This window comes from Aphelocoma coerulescens, chromosome 19 (genome assembly GCF_041296385.1).
Source record: "Aphelocoma coerulescens isolate FSJ_1873_10779 chromosome 19, UR_Acoe_1.0, whole genome shotgun sequence".
NCBI lineage: Eukaryota > Metazoa > Chordata > Aves > Passeriformes > Corvidae > Aphelocoma > Aphelocoma coerulescens.
In genome coordinates, this window is record NC_091032.1 from 9,783,465 (window position 1) to 9,806,610 (window position 23,146).

The window sequence follows — 23,146 nt, forward strand, 5'->3', positions numbered from 1 at the left end:
ACAGCTTGGGCACCCATAAAACACCTCAGCCTTCACCGTGGTGACACCAAACGTGCCACGGGGATGTGAAGAGCCATGAGTGGGAAGGTGCTTCAAGTCCTGGCAAACTGGGAGGTTGGCCTTTACTTGCACAGAAGTAAGTGGCAGTGGTGCTGGGAAGAGTGACCCAACAGAAAGGGCCAAGGAAACCTCTTTGAGGCTCTCTGAGGTCTCCCCACACACCTCTCGCTCCCTCACACGGCCAACACCAAGAGCCAGCGAGGCACGGCCCACACGAGGTGACAAACCAGACCCAAAGTTCCAGGCCCATTTTAGCAAGGAATCATCAGGATGACAACAACAAACTAAAGCCAGGCGCTGGCTTTGCCTGCACTGATTGGCAAAGGCAGCAGCAAAGCCTCAGCCCAGCTCTCTGACAAGGGCTAACGCCTCGCCGGCACCCCCGTGTAATTACACACTTGAGTGACTGGACTCTGAAGAAAATTGAAGGCCTGAGCTGTGAACAGCTGCCATTTTCTCTCTCCATCACGCCAGCGTGATTACTTGAGAAATGAACAGCCCCGGCTCAAAGCTACTCCAGAATTCTCAGAGGAAATATGGCTCCGTGTTCAAATAATGAGATTCTTAAGGCAAGCGTTACTTACAATCACACCACACACCAAAAAGGGAAAGGGGGAAAAAAAAAGGGGGGAAAAGGAGAGCCAGAAAGAAAGAATGCCAGGGTCCTTACATCATCCTTACAGATGAGAATTTAAGAAAACCAGCCTCGGTCTAGGAAAATTATGACACTTTCTTTGCTTTGGAGAGTTATTTCGTGGATGGCTACTTTGGATGTATTTTTGGCAGTAACAGACCACATTATATTTGTAAAATAAAAGACAAAAGAGAGAAAGAGAGAGAGAGAGAGAGAGAGAGAGAAGGAAAGAAAGAGAGAGGAAGAGGAAAAGAGAGAAAGGAGGCATCAGACACTTACAATGAGCATTGTAACCAGCAGGTTCTTCTTGGTGACCTGGGCATGGGAGAAGATGTAGTTCAGCACCGCGTTCATGTCACTCTTGTTCTCCTCCCGAAGGGTGAACACACATTTGTCATAGTGACCTGCAGGCAGAAATGCACATTTCTTTCCCAGTCTTCACACCTCTGTGGCAAGGAGTACAAGTTACTAGGTGTGTCTTTATTTTTTCTATATGTATTTTTTGAGAATCTCCTTGGCTTGAAGGGAGCCGACAAGGAAGATGGAGAGAACAACAGGACAAGGGGCAATGGCTTCACACTGACAGGCAGCAGGGTTAGATTGGATATTAGAAAAAAGTTCCTCCCTGTGAGGGTGGGGATGTCCTGGCACAGGGTGCCCAGAGAAGCTGTGGCTGCCCCAGGACCCCTGGAAGTGCCCAAGGCCAGGTTGGACAGGGCTTGGAGCAGCCTGGGATAGTGGAAGGTGTCCCTGCCCATGGCAGGGGTGGAATGAAATGAGCTTTAAGGTCTCTTTCACCCAAACCAGTATGGTCCACACAATCAATTTGGGAAGAAAGCATTCCCACCATCACCTACTGCAAACTTTAATTCAAACATCCCACTCTTAATCAACAGCTCCAACACCAAATGCCTCCTTTGTGAGCAATACTGAGAGAGGAATAGGGAGCTCAGACTTTCATTCAAATGACAACCAAAATGAAATAACAGCAAAAAGCCTTGCACCATCCTCTGCTTCCAGCAAATTGAAGTGGAAATGAATCTGCAGTACCATTAGGCTGGGGCAGGTAATGGAGCAGGACAAAAGAAGAGCGGAATCAGAACTACCTGTAAGAGCCAGAGCCTTGGAATCAGCCAGGGCTTCATTGCCATCTTGTGCCTGGATACAGCAGTGCAAGGCACTGATTTCACCTCTCAGCTTCAGCTGAGCTTTGGGGACAGAAGCTCCTGTACAAAACCCAGGCTGACTGCAAACCCTTAAAAGCAAGCCTGTGCAGCTCACCCTCAGCACAAAGTGAGAGCAAACCTTCTCCAAGGGCCCACGTGGACTTTCTGGGACCAAATATGACTCCTTCAGAAATCAAACCCTTGATGTGCCCAGGGACTCACCGTGCTGGAACTGAGTCTCCACCTTCAGGTACTGCCGGAGCAGGTCCATCACCACGGCCTTCATGTGACCCCGAATCCCACTGCGGTACCTGCAAAGGCAAAGACACCAAACCCAGTGCTGAGTGAGGCTGAATGCACACAGAACCCCTGCCACCCCTGCTGGGGGCAGCTCCTGTCCTGCAGGACCCCCTGGGAATGGCTGACCTCTGCACAAGCTGCACGATGCTCTGCGTGTTCATGAAGAAAACCTCGCGCTCCGACTTGCGGTTCAGGGTGGCTGCGTGGCTGTCCAGGATGTTGGCAATCTGAAAGGGAAAAGCACGTGACATCCCAGTCCTGGATGGGCTGGACAACCAGCAGAGACACACCAGAGCCCCAGCAGACTCCAGCAAAGGAAGTTCATGACCTGCCAGTGACAAAAATCAATGCACGGTATCACAGGGTGGAGAAATCAGCTTCCAACATCTCCTTACCCAACCAGGCCTTCCTTGGCTGCAGTCACTGGTTTTTGAGCTAACACTGGCACCACAAATTGCACTCCAGCACATGTACCAGACAAAAAGCAAACAAATAAATGCCCACAAGGCCACTGCTAAGATTAAAGTGTTTCCAAAGTGCCTGTTTAAAGCTGTACTGAGCAGGGAACATGTACCCTTCAGCACAGGCCCAGGAGACAAGCCTTGAGGTGACACAGGCAAGTGTCTTTCACATGAAGACCCCGTGTTCAAACACACCTTTCAGGTTCAATTGAGCTCCATGTAATCTAAAGGAACTTTCTCTCTCTCTGCCCCAAGACACAAACCAATTTTTATCCCTCCACAGAGGTGTGGTTGGTCACCTGTTGGCTGGGAAACTGGCAGAGGACCGAGGTGATGTTGCTGGCATACTGGGCCATCTCCTTCTTGATGGACTTCTCTACGTTGGGTGGGATCCGTCCAGAAACACTGGTCATGATGTCCTGAAGTTCCAGCAGGGGCAAAGATGGATCCCTCAGGGTCTTCATTAATCGCTCAACCCAGCCCTTCACCTAGAGAGAGACAAGACAGTGGGAAGACAAGCATGAAGAAGAGAATAAACAGCAAAAAGGATAAAAAGGAAAGGGGTGATGTCCAACATCCCATCTCATGGGTGCTGCCCTGACTCAGGGTCCTCTGGCTGTGGCAGAGAGCTGCCCAACCCTGCCTTGAGCTGCAAGAAGTTTGTGTTTTGGATCTGGAAGAGGAGGCCCCCAGTACCTTGCTGCTGAAGAAGGGCTCTGGCAGGCAGTAGCCGTTCATCACGTTGACCAGGTTGTCCAGCACGTAGTGGAAGATGCGATGCAGTTTCTCACCCCGCAGCGCCGTGCTCTGGATCTGGGGCAGGGCACCCGTGTGCAGCTCAGCCTGCAACAAGCAACAGCCTCACTGACCCTCCTGGGGCACCAGCCATGGGGAACAGCCAGCTGCCCTCGACTGGAGCCAAGGTTGAACTTGCAAGGATTCCCAGAGTGGGAAATGCACTTGGTTGAAAGACACATCCCCACAATATTACTGAGGTAAGCAGAGAGCAAGAATGGTAGATAAGCCTAGCCTGAATTAGAGAGAGAGAGAGAGAGGAATCTCAGTCCCAGTCCTCATCTGAGACAAATAAACAGTGAAGTGACAATTCCAGTACAATGCACAAATGGGAAACTGCTTCACTGGACCATCTCGTACCACTCTCGACATCACCCCCCTATTAAAATCCCACTAACATCTGTGCTTTCTGCAGCTCCTCACCTGCTGAACCCTGCTGGGATCATCCAGCTGGAGCTTGGCAATCACACAGCCTGGATCCAGGACAGCTCCTGGGCGTTTGACATAGTGGATGCAGCCCGATTCTCCTGCTGTTATCGTCATCACCATCTTCATCACCTGGAGCACGGAAAACAGGTTACACACTCAGCTCCATATGCCCAGAATGGTTCTACTTTTGGGAGCCAGCAGCCAGTGTCCCACCACAGAGAGACCTGCATGAGCACCTCTGGCACTCAGGTGTTTCCAAAAACTTACAAGCACAGACCTTGGGAATGAAACCCAGACACTAAAGTGAATGGGATAACAAAATAATTGGCCACAAAATGGTGCAGCAGGAACTTCAGGAACGTCACTGCCCACACTGCCTGAACCAAAAGGGACTCGGGAAGGTCCCACACTCAGCACAATGAACAAAGCAGACAATTTACTGCAGCATCCCAAAGGCTCCTCTCAAAGGCTACAGCCACACCTTCACTTCAAGCAGAGGGAACCAGGATCACTTTCTAGAGCCCTCAGACAGCTCTTCCCAGACAGAAATGCTCCTTAGATCAACCATGGGAGCTTTGGAGCAGTAGGGTTGGGTATGGGGGAGCCAGTTTGGTTTTACCCTTGCTGAGCTCCACAGGGATTGTGTGGGTGGTTCCTTCTTAGCCATGACCTGTTGCAGTGCAAAAGCTCTTACATAAAACAGCTGGATCTCTGTCTTGATATTTTTCTCCTACACATTGTCCCCAACTGGTTTAATTGCCCCTCTGTCATCACACACCCTCCCCTCCCTCAAATCTGCTTTGAGCCACACACTCCTACACAACCCCTTGTGCTTTCCTCATTGAGATGCAGAAATTGCTCATCCTCCTCCTCGGTAAGAGTTAAGTAACTTGCCAGGGAGAAGGGAGGAGTGACACATTAACTTATGGGATCAACCCAATAAATGATCAGCTAATCAGAGAACTCTTAGTTTGTTACTTCATCCTGGCATGTAACTCTGTGTCAGTACTACAAGGAGAAGGCCTCCTTCACCACAGCTGGGTAACACACAGATCCCAGCTTCTCCTGGAATCACAGGAAGGTGACAACCGTGGTCTCACTGCTGAGAAATTTTGCTCATCACTTGGTGCACAGTCATTAATTTCACTCACTTCAGCTGTTAAGTAATTTCTTCCCCACCTCATCACTCTCGATGATTCCTGCTTTAGTTCAGGTTAAAATTTGTGAATGAAATACTCTGAATTATCCCTCAGGCTTACCTCCCAGTCCCAAAGCATCCAACATCCCTCCCCCTGAGCTTTTTCCTGAGCAGCCTGAGCAGTTCTCTGAGACTTTTACCTCAATTTCTGCGAAGCACTGGCCTGCAAACACGTGTCCCCCATCCTCCACCACATACTGGATCAGCTTCCCAGCAGAAGGCGAGCGCAGGATGGAGGGATCGTTCTCCTTCTCAAACACACAGGTCTTGTTCCCAATGGTGATGCGATACCTAGGGAAGAACAGGACAGATCAGTGCAACAGAATTCCTTGGGGAAGGCATGGGAAGGGGAAAATCCAGTCTCCCGTGCCCTATTCTACTTCAAAACAAAACTAAAGGAGAACAGCTCAACCAACTCAGAGGCAGAGATTCAAACCCAGAAAGTTACCCAAATTCTTTGTCCTCCTGAACAGATCCATTAATTTTCCCAGAAGATAACACAGCAGAGGGGGCAGAGTTCACATTCCAGACCTGAGGATGCCCTTTACTGCCCTTACTGCTATGATCCTTGCAGGGAATTTTGAGGGGATGCACTGAAACAGTACAACTTGTCTATTTCTAAGGCAGCTGAGGAGTATCAAGAATTTTAAAGACTTTCAGATTCTGGCTTTTTTGTTTTTATAATCCCAAAAGTCACTTTTAAGGACCAAGCAGAGGAATAGGGACTCCATGTGGTGCACAGCCAGATCCTTCTTCTGACAGTAGCTAAGATCTGCTGTCTTAGAACTCACCCACAGTACATCTGGTAAACTCTTTCTAGGAGAGAACTCCATTCCCAGCTGATCTTTTGGGAAGCAGAAAGTTACAAATACACCTCCTTTTGGCTGTGTAAGTGCTAAACATGAACCTGTACAGGTTGCTACCTGTCCACTTCCTCTTTCATGTAGGTGGTGTAGCTGCTGCCATCGTAGGAGAGGAGCAGCCCCCCGTCACTCAGGCGATGCACATCGACTTCCACACAGGAGCTGTTCATGATGACCACGTAGGAATTGGGAGACTGCCTGGTCACCTGCAAATCCACAAGAATGGGAATTATCCAGTGAATTGAACACAGCACTGAGTGCCTTGGTTGCCACAACTCACAGAGTTTTCCAAGTTGGAAGTTTTGGTCAACCCCTAGTCGTCTTTGCCTGTAACAAAGTAATTTTCACCCTCCTCAGAGCAAGAGGCTGAAATGTTTACAGGGATGTGGCAGTGGAGCAATGTGAGGGGCGTTAGCGTAAAGGAGGCTGTGCTAATTTCTTCACCCACTAAAGCAGAGAAAATAAACCCTGCTCAGATGTAATTCCCTGTACAAATCTGTGCTAAGATTAGGCCAGAGCAGCACACACAGCCATGTCCAGCCCAGAGGCAGGAGGGTGGGTCAGTCCCACTCTGTACCTTCAGCACGTACTTCCGTCCCTCGTAGATGAGCTCCACGTCCACAGTGTTGAGCAGAGTGTGAGCAGGGAGGACTTGGCCCCTGGAAAGGGAAGTACAAAACAAAACTGATCTTCCACAAGCCACCAAAAGGCTACCAGGGGTCCAAAGAGATTCAGAGATGCGTGCAAGGCTTTGGGAAACACTTGCAGAGAGATGGGGGTAGGCTTTTGGAGTCTCTTCTTAGGAAAGACACAAACCAGTTTGACAAAGTCAAAGTCCCTCCAGCCACAAAGGCTGGCTTTGCTCTCCTTTCCATTCACTTCTGGGTGATTCAAGACTCCCCAGAGTTGCCCTAGCAGCACACAGAGAAAACTCTGTGTTCCTGAGCCATTTCCTGGAGCTTCTGCTAGAAACCAGAGCAATCTGTGCAGACAGCAGGGGATGTTTTGAGGAGATGCAGATACCTGCCAGTTTTCTCAGCGGATAAACAGCTCCCTGGGGCCAGGGAACAGTCAGCAGATAACAAGCCCTGAGCATTCCCAGACTGGACTTGTAAACCAGGAGTCATTACTAGAGAGGAGCTGGCACTTTTACCTTTCCAGGGAGTGCAGGAAGTTGGAGACGCTGTTCCGGAGGCTCACGTCAGCCACGTGCAGAGCTCCACACACCACCCCCAGCATGGTGTCAGGCCTCTCAGCCTAAAACAGGGGACAGACACAGTCACACCTCCTCCAGCTCCAGCCCAATCTGAACACCCAGCTAGAAGAATCACCAGCCTCAGCTCTATTTTTGGTTCATGGCCAACCTCTCTTTAAAATTAAGCTGGTGTAGCAGCCATGTGAACTCTCCATAGAAGCCATTGTTTCTGTAACTCCTTAAAACTACATTTTCTTCTGCCTGGATCAAATCTTGAGGTTCCAGCAACATTCCCACTGTCGTCTGTCCCAGATTCCAAACATAACACTGCTCTCAATTCTTTTCTGGACAACTCTAAGACCAACTTTCCCCAACAGGGATGACGTGGGATTTCGATACACGTAAGAAGTAATGCCAGTGAAAATGTTTATTCATTAAGTGGACGTTCACCACTCCTAAACCCCTTTGCACCAGCAGGCACCCAACCCCTTCCCCTGCTCATTCCCATCCGTGTTCCTGCAAGGGGAGCAGCTGCACCTGCACTTTCTCGGCGATGAGCCGGTCCAGCCAGCCCGTGTCGATGCGGTTCTGCTGGAAGCTCTCTGTCTCCAGCAGTTTAATCAAGTATTCCACAGTGGTTCTGAAGTCCCCTCGGATGGACAGCTCCTTCAGAGCCACCACCATGTTTCTGGAAGGGGAAAGAAGCCCTGTTATCTATCCCATACTAATGGTAGCAGGCAAGCTGGCAGCTCCAGACAGAAAAGCACCTGAAGGACAGAGCAGAAGAGCACAGGCAGTGGAGCAGGATCCTGCAGGAATGTTTGGGAATGGGACAATATTGATTTCCTTCAGCCTGCTGCTGCTGTGAAGAAGAGCAGCTCAGTGGGATCAGGAGTTGCCCCTGCTATCTTCACCCAGGCCCCTACCACGTGTCAGGGGTGTACAACAGACAGACAGACGTGGTGTCCACCCCACCCAGAGTGGAACTGGGGAAAGGCTCTGGATGAAAAACGTGGATGACAGGTCATCTGGCCTTAGGACCAGATGCTTTAAAATCCCACACCACAGAGGACACTCCATGGTTTACAAACCATCCTGAAGCGTTGGTAAGTCAGGTTAGCAATGTTTTTCCTGTTGGAAGCCTTCACCTGGATGCTTTAAAGAGGGACTTTCACACTGTGGTAGCTGTATCATACCCCAGCAGCAGGTGTACAAGGCAGGGATGAAACAGAAAGGAAAAAAAAAAAGAAAGAAAATTAAGCAAGAAGTGCAGAAATGTAGGTGCAACACAGTGGAATTGCAAAGCAAGACAGGATGAGAAGCCTGACCATGAAATGAAAAACTAGATAAAGACAGGGAAATTTCTCTTAAAACTCCTAGAGGTAAGGAGCCTTGTTTTGCCATGGCACTTTGGATCAAAGAAGAAAAACCCAAGCAATTCCCAAGGCTCTCCCACATCTCTGACTTACGAGATGGCTTCTTCACGGTTCTCTCCCCAGGAGAAGCAGTGACCAAACTGGGAATCAGCAAATTCATGGAGGCCTCCTGCAGCAGCAACACTGAAATAGCCCCAGACGTTCTTATTGCTGCGGAAATTCAGCTCCTGAACCGTGCCAGAACTGGGCTTAAATCCCTGCAAAGACAGACAGACACTGCTCTACACCCTAAAGAAAAGGCGAATAATCCAGAATTAGGGTTCTGAAGGCTTTGAGAACACCTCTTTGTGCTGTAAAACTAGTTCAGGCTGTGTCTAAGCAGAGTCTAAGTTAGGTAAGGGAAGAATCTTTTAAATTTGCTGCCAAAATTTGCAGCAGCAGCAGGGACTGAGCCTGTAAAGCCCACGGTGAGCAGCAAGCACAGAAGTTGAAGCCTCACCTCGTCAGGATTCTCACTGGTGATCCGGGCAGCGATGACGTGGCCACGGGGACTGGGGACATGGGCTGAGTTCTCAAAATCAATGGTTGTGTCTCCCCATGGAGAAACTCCATACATCATTCGGATATCCTTGATCCTGTGCAGGGGGACCCCCATGGCAATCTAAGGAGAAAAAAAAAAAAAGTATTCAAAAAACCCCACCCCTAAGTTTCTCTCCTCACAGACTTGAATATTCCAATTTCCCAGGACAACTGAGCTCAGTGTAATATCCCCCTTAAGCCCTTCAGCCAGTATTTTCCATTGACTGATTGCGGCTCCAGGGAAAGCTGACAGTGCCAGGTCAGCTGAGGATGGGCACGCATTAGGCCTGTTAAAAATATACTGAGGTCCCAGTGAGACAGAAGGGCCCTAATTGTTTATAGGAAACTGTGGAATTTTGCAATTAGAAACTGTGGGGAGAGCAACCTGCAGAACCAGCTGCAGGCTGCATCCTCATGCAGCAAAATCCCACTTGCCCTGTTCATTGGGGCCTTTCTATAGATAGAGTTCAAAAAGGAAGTAGAAAAGCACACAGAGCCTTAATGAGGTGCGAGGGGACTGTGGCATCCACCCACTGCTGCAAAGTTGGGGGCCAGGAGTTTGGGGGGACACACAAGGGACTGACAAGCCGCAGCACATCCAACAGCAGCTCTCTACACGATCTCTGAGGGATGCCCTTGTGGCTTTGGGGAACCTCAAACAACTGCTGAACCTACTGAAAGATGAGAAACTCAATTTTGTGTGCTCACCTGGAGCTGCGCTGCTGGCAGGTTGACATCTGCCACCATCTCCGTGCAGGGATGCTCCACCTGCAGGCGTGGGTTCAGCTCCAGGAAGTAGAAGCTGCCATCCTGGCTGTACAGGTACTCCACAGTGCCTGCACTCACGTATCCCACCATTTTGGCGAGCTTCACTGCACACTGGGACACGGGAAAAAGGAATATTTCATTGCCAGTTACCTGTGCTCTCTCTGTTCACCCACCACACCCACTTCAGATTTTTGCTGGCATTCTGAAGCATCCAAAAACTGCTCAGAGAAAAGCCTGTGGCACAGGGGTTTTGATTCCCAACCCATTCAATTTACAGTTTACAGAAGGCAGAGTTTGAAGCAAATATTTGCAACACTCATGATTAGGCAACTCCTACAACTCCTGCAGCTTGCCTTTAATATGGTAACACACATTTAAAACACACTTCCCTCCCCTTTTTGGAGGGCACACAGCTTAGAAGGGAGCTCTGGGGAGACTCACTCTGGAAATGTGAGTGGCTGCCCACACTAAGCAGTTCGAGACACACAACCCTATATTGCTCCTTTAAAACATTCAACAATGCAAAACCCTGGGTGATGTAAAATAAAAATACAAAGCCCTGCCTGTCTCTGGAGCTCGGCCAGGGGAAGGGAAGCTGCAGAGCCACTCTCACCTGTTCCATGTGCTCAAACACTGCTGAGGTTGCAATAGATGCTGGAGCTTCCTCGATGATCTTCTGGTGCCGGCGCTGCACGGAGCAGTCCCGGCCGAAGAGGGAGATGGCATTGCCATACTGGTCTGCCAGGATCTGCACCTCCAGGTGCCTGGACTGCTTGGCCAGCCTCATCACAAAGATGGGAGAGCCTGGGACTTCAGTTTGAACCTACAGCAGGGATAGAATGAACAGGCAGAGCATCTTTTGTAAGATCTATTATCGACAGAGTGTCTCAGAACCACCCAGCCCGAACATTTAGAACAAGGCAGCACCAACCAGTGGGAAAAGTCACCTGTCTGAACAGACTGGGGAAGTCATCTGCATTGTTAACTTTCCTGATTCCTTTCCCTCCTCCTCCTTCAGAAGCCTTGATCATGACAGGGTAGCCAACCTCCTCAGCAGCCTGGCAAGATGGGCAGAACAACAGGGTAAGTACAGAAAGGCAGCAGAATCCAGTGAAAGGATCATTATTTCCCTGCTGATTCACATCCAAGCCTCCATGTCTGACTCTTATTTAGCAATCAATGGGATAGAAACCAAATATCCCAGTTGGAGAGGGTGCCTGTAGATGGAAAAATCAGCAGGGATTTTGTGATTACAGAGAACTCTGACCTCTCCAAGTGACCACAAAATCTTTGTCAGTGCTTCAATGCCATTAAATCTACAAACTCACAGAAAAGCTTTTGTATAATACAGAAAATCATTAAGCTGGCAAACATGGAAAAGTCACACACTCCACTCCTGCTCTTCACAAAGAAAAACTCCCAATCCTGTACTGTGCCAGGAATATTTCCTATTCTAAAAATCTTCCTCAAGGAGAAACTTAAAAGACAGAGTCAAGTGTGAGGTTGTGGGTCTTTATTAAAAACACCTTCCTCCTGCACTGAACAAAAACCAGATGACAGCTTTTAATGCAACACAACCTTGGTCCCATACCGTGCCTCTGCCTGCTAATCCTCACCTAATTCTGCAGGCTGGGGCCAAAGATTTGTGAATGATCACTTCCCAATTTCCAAGACCCAGCTCTGGGGCTGCAGTCTGGTTCCAGTTTGTGCTCCCATGAGGAGAAAGCTCAACCCAGCCCTCTGACCCCTCAAAGACCTCCCCAGACCCACCCGCAGTCCATCGTCCGCGTCCTTCACGTAGCCCTTCTCGTAGAGCTCCTGAGGAACATTCAGGATTCGCTTCTGGAGATCATTTTCCTGCCAGTCCACTCGAAGACCTGAAACACAAACATCACCCTCTGAGCTCCTTGTGCTGCCAGGCTGTGAGAAGCCACGTGCAGGACAGGGGTGACAAAAGGAACCAGGCTGGGAGCGCTTAGAGAAGGGAGAATGCAGAATGTAAACAGACATTCCTGATTTCTGGGGAGCAAGTGTTTTCATCCAACCCATTATCTCCTCCTCCATTTATCTGTGAGAAGCAGGTTATTTACAGTGTTTTGAAACTGCAGAGGGCTTCCAAGGAAGTAGAGAATGGGCTCCAAGACTACACAGAGTCATGGAATGGTTTGGGTTGGAAGGGACTTTAAAGATCATCTTGTTCCAAGGCCCTGCCATGGGCAGGAAAACCTTCAATTAGAGCAGGAGTCTCCAAGCCCTGGGTGTACCAGGTGAGCCTGTGAGCATCAGCTGCACTCTAGGAAACAGCCTCTTCCATGTTTCCTCACTTCTCCTCCCAACCCCTCCTCCCTGTCCTCCTCTGCGTGCTGCCAGCTTCTCCCACCATCTCCATGCTCATTCCATCACTAATGGAATTGCTTCCAAGGCATCTCACTGGTGTGGTGGGCAAACAGCACTAATGTGAAACCTGGAACAGATGGAACATCTCCTGGAACACACTTTTGAGCACGGAGCTTCTAAAAATTAGACATCTTGAAGGAAAAAAAGATTAACATGATCTTGATAAACAATTTCCTTCTTACCACTGCCACTCCAAGGAAGAGTTGGAATGCCAGCAGTCTGAGCCACGATGGAAGAAGCAATTTTATCTCCTAAGGCCCACATGGCTTGGCTGGGAGGACCTGTAAAGAGCAAAGACAATGCATGAGAGAGAAACAAGGGATATCAGAACATTAGGGCAATGTCCAGAAGTCTGATTTGGGAAGAACTCCACTCTTCCCATAAAACTGAACCCTCTTCAAATGAGAACAGGGACATTCAGCTTTGAAACAATCTTGTTCAACAGGAATCTTTTCTGGCTTTTTATCTCAATATTAAAGGCTATTTTGGAGAACTTTCCCCTTCTTCCATACAAGAACTACTGCAAAGAACAGATAATCCATCTTGCACTGCAGACCATTCTTCAAGGCTCTCTCTTGGACTCAGGATTTTCTACCTCCCTAAACACCCCCATCTTCAGACAAGGACTAGACATTACATGAGCCGTCCATCTCCTCACCCATGAAAGCAATCCCATTTTTGTGGAGAAGTTCTGGCAGTTTTGGGTTCTCTGATGCATGGCCCCAGCCAGCCCACACAGCCTGCAGGAGAAAAGAACACAGTTTGCTCTTTGTTTGAATAAAACAAGCAAGTGAGCAGAAACAGACACATGCAAACACTCCATGTCTTTTTTTTTCCTCACGGAAAACAGCCTCAGAACACCCAGGAGCCAGAGCAGCCTCTGAGCTACAGGGGTGCTGAGTTAAAAGGATGACTTGCACCTTGCAGACGAGTGCAAGCAGGCTGCTGCAGCAACCTGCTGAGGAGGAGCTGGGTGTAGGGAAGTGCAGGGCTGCAGGGAACCTCCCTGTCCTGCAGATATTCATCCTGGGACAGCCACTGCACTGTCACATGTGTTGCCTTTGGGTGCTAGTACAGGTTTGGAATTTCAGTTTCTTTGTCCTGCCTTGTTCCCCAGGCACAACTCCTTACTGAAGGAGAGAAGATTGCTCAGTGTCGGTGACACTTCTCACCTGCACTGGAATCCTCTTGGCAATATCGAGGATGAGCTCCACGTTTGCATAGTTGTTGTTGTTGGGTCCTCCTGGGACGGGCACGTAGTGATCTGCCATTTTAATGTACTCTGCAAACACAGAGGAAGTCCCATTTAGGCTGCAAATCTAACAACAGACTTGGTCTAAAATTCTCCTTTTCCCCAGGCTGAGCCCCCCCCAGCCTGCTCCTCACAGGGCTGACTCTCTGGGAAGCGCTGATCTGCTCCAGAACATCCCATTACTGACAGATCAGGTGGACACTCCACTTCCTGCATCCCCAGGGCTGTGCAAGGAAGAGGCTGTGACCCTTCCCCAGCTCTCCAACTCACCTGCATTGGCTTTCAGGTCCTCAGGAGTGACCATGACCACGAACCTGATGGCCCTCTCGTTGCGGAACATCTCGTAGGACCAGCGCCGGATGGACCTCATGCACTTCACTGCTGCAATGCCATTATTTGCTATCAGGACCTGGGTGCATTAGAAGCTAGGATGAAATAGAGTCTCAATAGCACAAAACAATAAACAATCATGAAAGCAGGTTTTTACCCCTGCAGACTCCTTGCCCAGTTTTGGGCTGTGCAGTTTCATCCAGTTCGTGGCCCATCTGTCAATTCAGAAAGCAGCTCTTGTTTCACCATAAAATTTTAATGTGTAATGCCTTGGTTGGATTAAAGAGCAGAACGACTCAAATCAAATCATTATTTATTTTTAAATACATTTCTTAGTGTTTTTCCAGTCTACTTTTGTTATATCAGTCTATAAATCCTTCTGTATCAGCAGAAGTGTTCTGGCTCGCTCACATTTTTTTCCTCACTACGTTAAGCTAAAATAATGAGATGTTTATTTACCACATAGAAAAAGGAAACACAATGATTCCAGGCAGAAATACAATTTCCAGGCTCAGGAATATCAGTAATTTGACACCTGCATGTACAGCCTTACAGAGAGACAAGTCACAGCTCCGGAGAGGAGCTGTAATATGCTCAAAAAGGTCAGGAATTTACCTTTTCAATGACTTTATTCCCTCCAAAACGAGTAACAAATTCTGCTGGAGAAGCCACGGTGAAATCCCGCTGCACATCCACCTTCTTCCTGTCCCGGCCTTGCTTGACAAGGTGCAAACCAGACATGCTGGGCCTGAGGAAATGGGGGGAGACAGAAACAACCTGTCAGTGCAGCTGCACACCATTAAAGAAAGGTGTGAATAATTTGGAAGTTCTCTTTGACCACATTCCCCAAGCAGACAACCAGAATCCCTCCTTGCCTCCAGACCCACATGGCCTGGTCCTCAGTTTTATATGGATGTCTCCTTTTAAACTACTTTTCAGTTATTTCCACGCAAAATCCAGGTTATCTGGAAAAATTCCAGCTATGCCACAATATAAATAGGTAAAAAAACGTTGCTGCCCCATGCAGAACAACAATGCTCCACCAGATTGCTTTCAATCCATCTAGATAAGCTGGAAAGAGCAGTGATTTCTGGCTTTGGCAAAACAAGCTCCAAAGATCAGACTCCGTAAGGAAATCCTCTTGGGAAGCACAGCAAATTTATCTGCAGGTGCAAATGAGAGACTCAGACCAGCTACGGAAATCATTTTCCAAGAGTTTTCCACTACCCAGTCTTCAATATCTTCCTCAAAAGCTCTGAGAGCCACAGGACAAATTAATCACGTTACTCCCACTGCAAACACAGAAAGCCAATTTTGTGCCTGCCAAGACCAACCCTGTGTCCTGCCACAGCCCTTCTGTGTGGGAATGGCACAGTCACTTCCCCTCCTCCTGCTTCAGCTTCCCCAGCAACAACACAGGGATAGATCACCCTTTGGCTTTGATTTGCTGAAGTTTACAAAGCTGAAACTGTGAGAGGAAATTCCACGGGAAAGCACAGAGCTGCTCCTCACCCCGAGTGCCTGCCATGGTGCAGCACGACTGGGAATTAATGAGACACTTTTGATTTCACAGGCCCTGAAGCTTCTCCTCTCTGCTCTGTATTTACTGTGCTTTCACTAAGTTTCTCTCCCCAGGAACAGGGGGAAGCCCTTACCCTGCCACTGGCAGGATCACAGAACCCCTTCTGTAGGAGTGAAGATTGGGAAGCTCAGCTCAGAGCTTTAGAAAGCCCCCAGAGCACCAAGGGGTCGGTGCTGGTCACTGGCAGATCTGTGCCCAGCAGCTCTCTGGGTGGAACCTCTGGCCTAATCAGCTGCTGAACGGCTGCTCCATTGAGTAATTCCACTGGGAAGTGGGATGGACACAGAAATGGCTGGAGTAACTTATCTCAGAGAAGAGCAGGGAGCTGACAGATATCAGAACAGCAGAGGAAGGCAAAGAACAAGCTGTGTGTGCACAGGTTCACCCCCTTGTACTTTCCCTTCTTCCAGGCATTGTCACTGAACTTAGAATGTGTCCCTGTGAGCAAAAGTTCACATGCTCCTGTGAACTCAACCTGGGAATACAAGGACAGGAGCCAACAGGCAAGAAAGAGAGCAAATGTGTAGTTAAGGTTGAATTTCTACTAAATTTGTGCATGTAGGGAGTCCAGAGTCTTCCTGGCAAGAAAGGAGCAGAGCCCAAGGAGTGAGAGAGGTTTATGTACTGCCAGTTTATTGAGAGCACTCTCAACAAAAAGAGGGAGAGGTAAAAATCCTGAGGTGAGAATTTGTAAACATGTTTAAATATGAACTGTCCCACCAAGAAGTTACTACACACAAAGATACTGCTACAGGCAAAATGTCAACAGAGCCTGAGGTTCATCATCCAGAAAGCAACAAACACCTGTTTATAAACAAGTACAGTTTGATTTGTGAGCATACCAAGAACATTAAGCTTATTTATCAATAATCACAGGCTGCACATTGTAATCAAAACAGAAGAGTTGGGGGTTTTTTGCAGGGTAAAATGAGGTAGAAGCTGGGCAGCAAGGAAGACAGCACAGAGCTCTAAACAAAACAGAATAAATGCTGAGTTAGTGACTGTCATCCCTATCAACCACATGCTCACAACTGCCACATCTTGTGATGGAGGAATTTTCAAAATACCCTTCCATCCTTCAGAGCTCACAGTGGGTAGAAGTTGTGCAGAACCTCCGACTTGAACAACCCTGATCCCCCAGCTGAGCTGCATCCTGGCATCTTTGTCCAGAGCCTGCACGCACAGAGAGCCCACAGGCTCTGTGAGGCTCCAGAGGATAAAATGAACACCAAAAGCTCAGTGAGCATCTCCAGCACAGAGCCCAGGCAGGAGGAGACAGGCAGGTCTGTGATTCTTACCTTTGCAGCATGTGGTACCTCATCTCCTGACTCTGCTCTGCAGAATCCTCCATGCTGAGCGCAGGAATTAATGGATTTCAGGCTCCCTTACGGCTCCTCTCTGCAGCTGCAGCTCTTAAATTTTGCCAATTCTGCAGCTCAAGGAGAAGCTGCAAAGAGCCTCACGCGGTTTTTCCTTCAAGCAGAGACACTTCCTGACTGCCCTGAATCTCTTAACCTTTCTCCCTGGCTCCCCCCACGGCCGTGTCACCCTTCCCGTGACGCAGCAGGGAGGGGGACCAGCCTCCCTCCCGTCACTCGGAGGAGAGCAGATGATCAGGAGAGGGAGAGGAGCAGCCACAGGTTACGTAACGAGCTTTAACGCTGGCCCCGGCTGCACAGCGGCTGCTCCGAGCCATGGGAACCCGGGATGAGCTCCGGAACTGGGGGCACACTGGGAACGGGGTGCACAGCTCCCCACATCCTCCACCAGCATCCACAGGGATGCAGCACCCACAGGGATTCTGCTCCAGCAGCAGGTGAGCGCATCCCCAGCCGCGGGCTCTGCCAGGGCTCTGCGACCCCACGAATTCAGTCCATTTGTAGGATTTAATCTGGGGTTTTCAGGAGGGGCGGGGAGGTGACAGGGACAGCGTTTCCAGGGCTGCAGAGAGGAATGTCAGAGGCAGCTTGTGCAGGCATGCAGACACAGTGTGACAGAGCTGGCAGATCAAACCGGACACCAGCCTGGGAGCTGGGAGACCCTGGACACGTCACTTCAGTTTTCTGTGCCTGTTTCCCACCTATAAGATGGAGATGAGATCACTCCACGTGCTGGAAGAATAAATATCCTCACAAGCAAAGTGCTACAGCATGGCAGGGTCCAGTAACATCACTGGAGGAAGGAATAATGTTTACTCAGTACCAGAATCGTGGAATATCCTGAGCTGGAAGGGATCCACAAGGATTATCAAAGTCCAGCTCCTGGCCCTGCACACACAAAGACATAAATTGCAAATTTGGGGGTAGAGACAGGATAAGGAAGGGCAGTGACTGCAGCAGTGCCCTGATGGTAAAACCTGTACTGGAACTAGGCACAGCAGCTGAAAATTTTTAAATTTGGGGATATTTGGGTCTGTCCTGGCATAGGGCCACAGCCAGGCAGCACAGCTTTGATTTGGGGCACAGAATCCCAAAATGCAGCCAGCCATGAGGGGATCACTCAAAAAAAGAGCAAGTGTCCAGGGGAGAAGCACCACGTGAACCTGGTGATGGGAGGTAACCTCCCTGCAGGGCCAGGGGGCTGAGGCCAGGACAGGTGACATGGTGAGGGCAGCAGCAGGGCCATGTGCTGCCAGCTCCAGGCACATCCAGGGACCGGGAGGGAAGAGGGACAGCGACAGTCTGCCACACAAACCTCACCAGAGCCAAGAGACCCCAGGCAGAGAGCGGAGTTTAATGAACAGGAGCACCCCAACGTGATGGATCTACCCCAGAACTCAACGCCTTTCACTTGCCAGCCTTTATTCCTCTTGGAAGAACAACTCAAACTGCCCAATCATCAGGTACCCCACAAATCCCCCATTTAATTCATTCCCAAAAACCCCACCCGCAGCCCCAAATGCAAGCAGGTTCTGCCCGTTGTGGCTGCAAGGAAACAAATCTGCAGACAGCTTGATGCAGCACTGTTAAAAATATTCCCTGTGCCTTCCACCAGCTGAATCCACTGCTGTGAGAGAAATGGCCACGATTTGCTGCTGGAGGAGCAAACCCAGAAGAGCAGCTTCGGCATTGGTTAAAAATACTCACTTCTGCCAGCTGAATTCACTGCTGAGAAATCAATGGCCACAATTTGCTGCAGCATCCCTACAGAAATAAGCTCCACCAGGATGTGTCACTGACTCAGGGCTGCCCATCCAACACACACACGCTGCACAAAGCCCATTTCCTGCAGGCAGTGCTCCTCAAACCCCGCTACCCCAGGGAATCCACCCCCTCCTCGGCGCCCAGGCCGCTGTCAGACAAAGGGAGAGGCTGCACCTGCTCCTCTCTTGCAGCCTCCAAGGAAAAGCCATTCCTTCGGGACACGTACCTGAGGCACATCCCAGCCAGGAGCCGGCACTGATCCCAGCACTGCCACATGCCAGGGGCTGTGGGTGACGTCGCCGTGTATTCCAAAGGCAGGGATGCATGAGCTGCCTGGTGTGGAAGGCAGCCTGGAGCAGACTGCAGCACACACACACACACTCTCTCCCCAGAGAAAGGGTTGGGGATTGTTTCCCTCTGGATCTGGCCTGGGAAGGGTGTGGAAAGGGCAGCTCTCCCCATCCATTCTATGTTTTGTAAATACGATGAGAACACGTATTCGATCCGGGTGATAAGACTCAGGCAGCTGAAGCCTCCCTGAAATCTGCTCCACTTTTAGCTCTGCCCTTGCATCCTATTTCACATGAAGGCAGAGGGAAGGAACAAGCAGAAATGCTGTCCAGCAAGGGATGCAGAATTCCACAGCTGGAATAAATGGCTCCCCATGCCTCAGGTAACAGGCACTGGAGTCAAAGACAGTTTTGCCCATGTTTTAAAGAGCCAGAATTGGCTTGAACACAGACTCTGTCAAAACCAGGGCTTCACCTAGAGATCAAAACAAATGAAATTTGACTCAGCTCTGAGAATGAATTGAGCCCCAGGATTTCAGGAAATTAAATACAGGATGCAGCACAGAAAAAAAACAGCCCTCTCTGGTAGATAACTTCTGTTCCATGCTAACACAGAATTCCAGCATCAGTCCAGGCAGGTCCTTGGCCTAAAGCAGGAATTTTCACAGAGCCCAAATGGTTTGCCAGGATTCCTCCCAAATAACCAAGTGCCAACAGTTTTCCAGGCATTCCTTTTGCTAACCACACACCTGGCTGTTTCTCTGCCGTGCCGGATGCTTTTGGAATTGGACTGTTCTCAGGGTTCACCACCCAAATCACTGAGGTTCATTCCAAGTCCAAAAGCAACACCCTGACACTCAAAATACCCAGTGAACCCAAACATCAATCCAAATAAACAGCCACGTTTAAATCAAATTGATATCCATACTCCAGTTCCTAAACCCACAAGGTACCGAAAGAACTTTACTTTTATATCCTCATGAAGTACAAAATTCCACGTGTTCCTGGAGCAGCAACCAGCCCCACACTCTCCAGGTCAAGCCCTGGCACCAAGATAAAAGTGAACAACAACAACAACAACAATAGCACAAGATAGTTCTGCACCAGAGAGTTGAAGTCCCTGGCAGGGAGCCCTGCCGTGCTCTTTGACAAAGTTCAAGTGTTGAACAGATCTGATCTGCAGGAACACGAGAATGGACCTTTTTAAACCAGAGTTAGGGGGTAGGTGGGGGAGTTTCACATTAAATTTCCCCAAAGTAAGAGATTTGTTATCTTAAAAGGATGTGGGAGACATTGTCACGCTGTGGTATCTCAGCCAGGGAATCTCTGCAAAATCTCCCAACAAATGACCGAATTTAGAGAGGACTTTGCTAACTGAGGTTAAAGGGAGTGAAACAACACCAAAATAAGAATACGGCTTCTGAGAGGTATGCAGAGGAGAAATCTTTACGGTGTGTTTGTTCAGGAAGCAGAGCAGCTTTCAGAGAAGGAAGGAGCTGTAATTCCCACGTTATCAGTACAACCAGGCACAGCCACGAGTCCAAACCACCTCGTCTTCTTTCAACAGAGAGAGGAGGAAACTAACTTTTCCCTCCAGGTGGATGAAGTTCCTGGCCTTAAGCTGAAGAAGGGCAGGTTTAGATTAGAAATCAGGCAGAAATTCTTCCCTGTGAGGGTGCTGGGGGCCTGGCACAGGGTGCCCAGAGCAGCTGTGGCTGCCCCATCCCTGGAAGCATCCGAGGCCAGGTTGGGATAGAGAAAGGTGTTCCTTCCACACAAGTCACCCTACACAGAACCCTCAGCAGCAGAGGCAGAGCCAGAGGAGGATCAGGCCCCACAGCAGGACCCTGCAGACAGCCTGGAGCAGCAAGGACTCCATGCAGCAAAGGAGAAATCCTTTGTGGTGCAGCTGGAGCAGCCCCGGAGGCGGCAGCAGCCCCGCAGACCCCACAGCACATTTGTACCCCCCTGCCCACAGCTGGGGTGAAACCACAGCAGCACCAATGATTTCACAGGATCAATGCTGCACAGTGCAACCTCCCAACCACAAACTGCTGGGCTGGAAAGGAGTTTTTTTAGATTCAGAAGAGGCTCAAAAGGATCTTTCATTACGTTCAGGACTCTATGCAGTCACTCTAGGGCTGGTTTCTAAGCAGGCACCTTGTCCCAGTGCCAGGCTGGGCACACTCAACCACTACTGTCCAGGCTAAAATTGAGGAATTTGTCCAAATTTCCTTTAGTAGATGATTAGTTCTGCTTAAGCATCTCCATAACTTATTGAGACAATACACTGAGAAGTCCAACCAGTGTTAGGAGCAAAGGGACAAACTCTGTGGGCTTCATATGAGATAACAGTTGAACTCCATCCAAAAATTTGGCTTTCAGCTGATACAAGTGGATTGTCAGGTGACTCTGTACACCCATGTCATTGCTTATGAAACCAGAGCCCTGATGTACAAATACCAGAAGACATCCAGGTTTTGTTCTATTTTAAACAAGAATTTGATACAAGATACCATCTTGGAAGCTAGAAATTAAATTTAGCAGTAATCAAGAACAATTTATTAAACAAAACAGATGGGCCCAAAGTACTTTCCAAGTGGCATTTAGGGAGGAGTTACTGAATCCACCACCAAAACTTCAGAAAGGAACATAGCAACTCTTTAACAGCTCACGACAATAGGAGGAAAACTGTATCCTAGCAGGACTGGTTGGAAGTGCTGATGGAAACTTTTGAACCCAGAGACAACACAGACAATAAAAAGGAAAAAATTGCAGGCTTGGTTTTATTATTTAAATGTGCAAAATGCAGCAAAGACCCTCTGAACACTCACTCTGTGTGGTTCCTGTCCCCACACACCAGTTTTTAAGCGCCGATGTTCCACACAGCAATTCAAGGTTCATTCTCAGAGCGTGGCTTTCTCAACCCTCCAGAGCAGCAGCCAGCTGGCACAGCTGAAGGTCTCCGTGGATCTCCAGCAGCAGGAGAGCCCATAGTGCACAACCTGTCCCAGCAAGAGTGTCTTTACCAAGAGCATAAACACCTCACAAGATCAATAAGGTGCCCTCACAAACCCTTTGGCAGCTGAGTAAATCCTGCGTTTTAATCGTAATTGTTCCCTGAGAACTGCTCTGCAGCAAAGCCCCTCACCTCAAACACGAGCCATCTCTGGTTTTATCCTGTGGGAAAATAACCAGCAAATGGAAAGATTTTTGGCAACTTCTTCCAAAAGATATGCTCCCTTGGACCTGCACCTTGTGTGACCCGCTGGCCAAAGCGTACAGAGCTCCCTGCGAATTTACCTTCATCACTTTACCAAGTGTGGTACCTTTGTGGTCACCAAAAGGAAGCTGGAAGCAAGAGCACCTCTGTTCCATTAACTGACTGTCACAGAGTGACTCCAGGCAAGTTGTTGAACTTGTCTTTGCTGTTGTCTTTGTCTCAGTTTCTCCATCTGTAAACATGATTTAGAAATCTTCTGATGAAAGGGACAACCATCCTGAAAAGTACTTCAACTCATCTGAGTTTATCTTAGAAAAACAGCCTATAATGCTGTAACTTTTTTATTTGAATTGGCATTTCTCTCCAATTTAACTCAAAAGGCAAGAGCTCCCCAAAGTGACTGCCAAAGTAAGCAGGTTACAACAGAGGTGCCCAAGGTTGCACACCTATTGCACTGAGCCTCTCTGGTGCCAGGCACTGTCCTGGAAGTTTCTTGCTCTGCTGTTGTCCATTCACACACTCGTGGTTAGGTGCTCATCCAATTTCTTCTGTTCCTAAAACATATATAGTTACAGTTTCCTGCTTCAAAATCACCTTTTGTGCTGCCAAACCATGACAACTGGCAGGCTCTGGAAAGGTAACCCTCTGTAAATTTGCTTTAAGGTTTTACATCAGTTGTGCAAGTGCCAGCTGGCTGAACGTGCCCAGCAGCCTGACCATGACAGCGCTGTCAAGTACAGACCAGCATCCCCCTTCTGCCCCAACCTGAGGGGTTTGGTTCTGTGTGTTCCCAGAGGCTTCTCCCTGAAGGGGGGAGGGAACCACCAAAAAAAGGAGAGATTACAATTCCTTAATCTGCACAAGCAAAGAAACCAGTAAAACACAAGAACAAGGATTAGCTGGTTGTGTAAATATCTACTGCTGGTCAGTAAATCTGTCTGCAATCAAGCATTCCTTCAAAAGCAACAAAGCAAAGGTAGTGGGGGATTATCCAGTAGAAACTGGAGTGGGATTTACACTGTCCTGGGTGTTCCTGGAAAGGGATGGCACAGGCAGAAAGAGCAGACCTCCTGGAATAGGGCAAACGAAGGACACGTGGGAGACT

General features: G+C 48.9%; 1 protein-coding gene across 7 annotated transcripts in view; it reads right to left on the reverse strand.

The window, feature by feature from the left end:
* The window catches only part of ACACA (acetyl-CoA carboxylase alpha), a 99,576-nt gene that overhangs the window by 69,984 nt on the left and 6,446 nt on the right, over positions 1-23,146 (reverse strand). For all 7 annotated transcript variants that reach the window (XM_069033522.1, XM_069033521.1, XM_069033520.1 and 4 more), the window contains exons 4-25: positions 14,419-14,551; positions 13,744-13,882; positions 13,394-13,503; positions 12,880-12,961; positions 12,404-12,502; positions 11,595-11,701; positions 10,772-10,882; positions 10,438-10,647; positions 9,765-9,935; positions 8,977-9,138; positions 8,571-8,734; positions 7,639-7,789; positions 7,060-7,163; positions 6,484-6,565; positions 5,967-6,112; positions 5,184-5,334; positions 3,840-3,974; positions 3,318-3,464; positions 2,921-3,109; positions 2,287-2,387; positions 2,083-2,171; positions 974-1,098 (exon numbers count right to left, since the gene is read on the reverse strand). In XM_069033522.1, the coding sequence (XP_068889623.1) occupies positions 974-1,098; positions 2,083-2,171; positions 2,287-2,387; positions 2,921-3,109; positions 3,318-3,464; positions 3,840-3,974; positions 5,184-5,334; positions 5,967-6,112; positions 6,484-6,565; positions 7,060-7,163; positions 7,639-7,789; positions 8,571-8,734; positions 8,977-9,138; positions 9,765-9,935; positions 10,438-10,647; positions 10,772-10,882; positions 11,595-11,701; positions 12,404-12,502; positions 12,880-12,961; positions 13,394-13,503; positions 13,744-13,882; positions 14,419-14,551 (2,908 nt within the window). The remainder of the gene's footprint in view (positions 1-973; positions 1,099-2,082; positions 2,172-2,286; positions 2,388-2,920; positions 3,110-3,317; positions 3,465-3,839; positions 3,975-5,183; positions 5,335-5,966; positions 6,113-6,483; positions 6,566-7,059; positions 7,164-7,638; positions 7,790-8,570; positions 8,735-8,976; positions 9,139-9,764; positions 9,936-10,437; positions 10,648-10,771; positions 10,883-11,594; positions 11,702-12,403; positions 12,503-12,879; positions 12,962-13,393; positions 13,504-13,743; positions 13,883-14,418; positions 14,552-23,146) is intronic.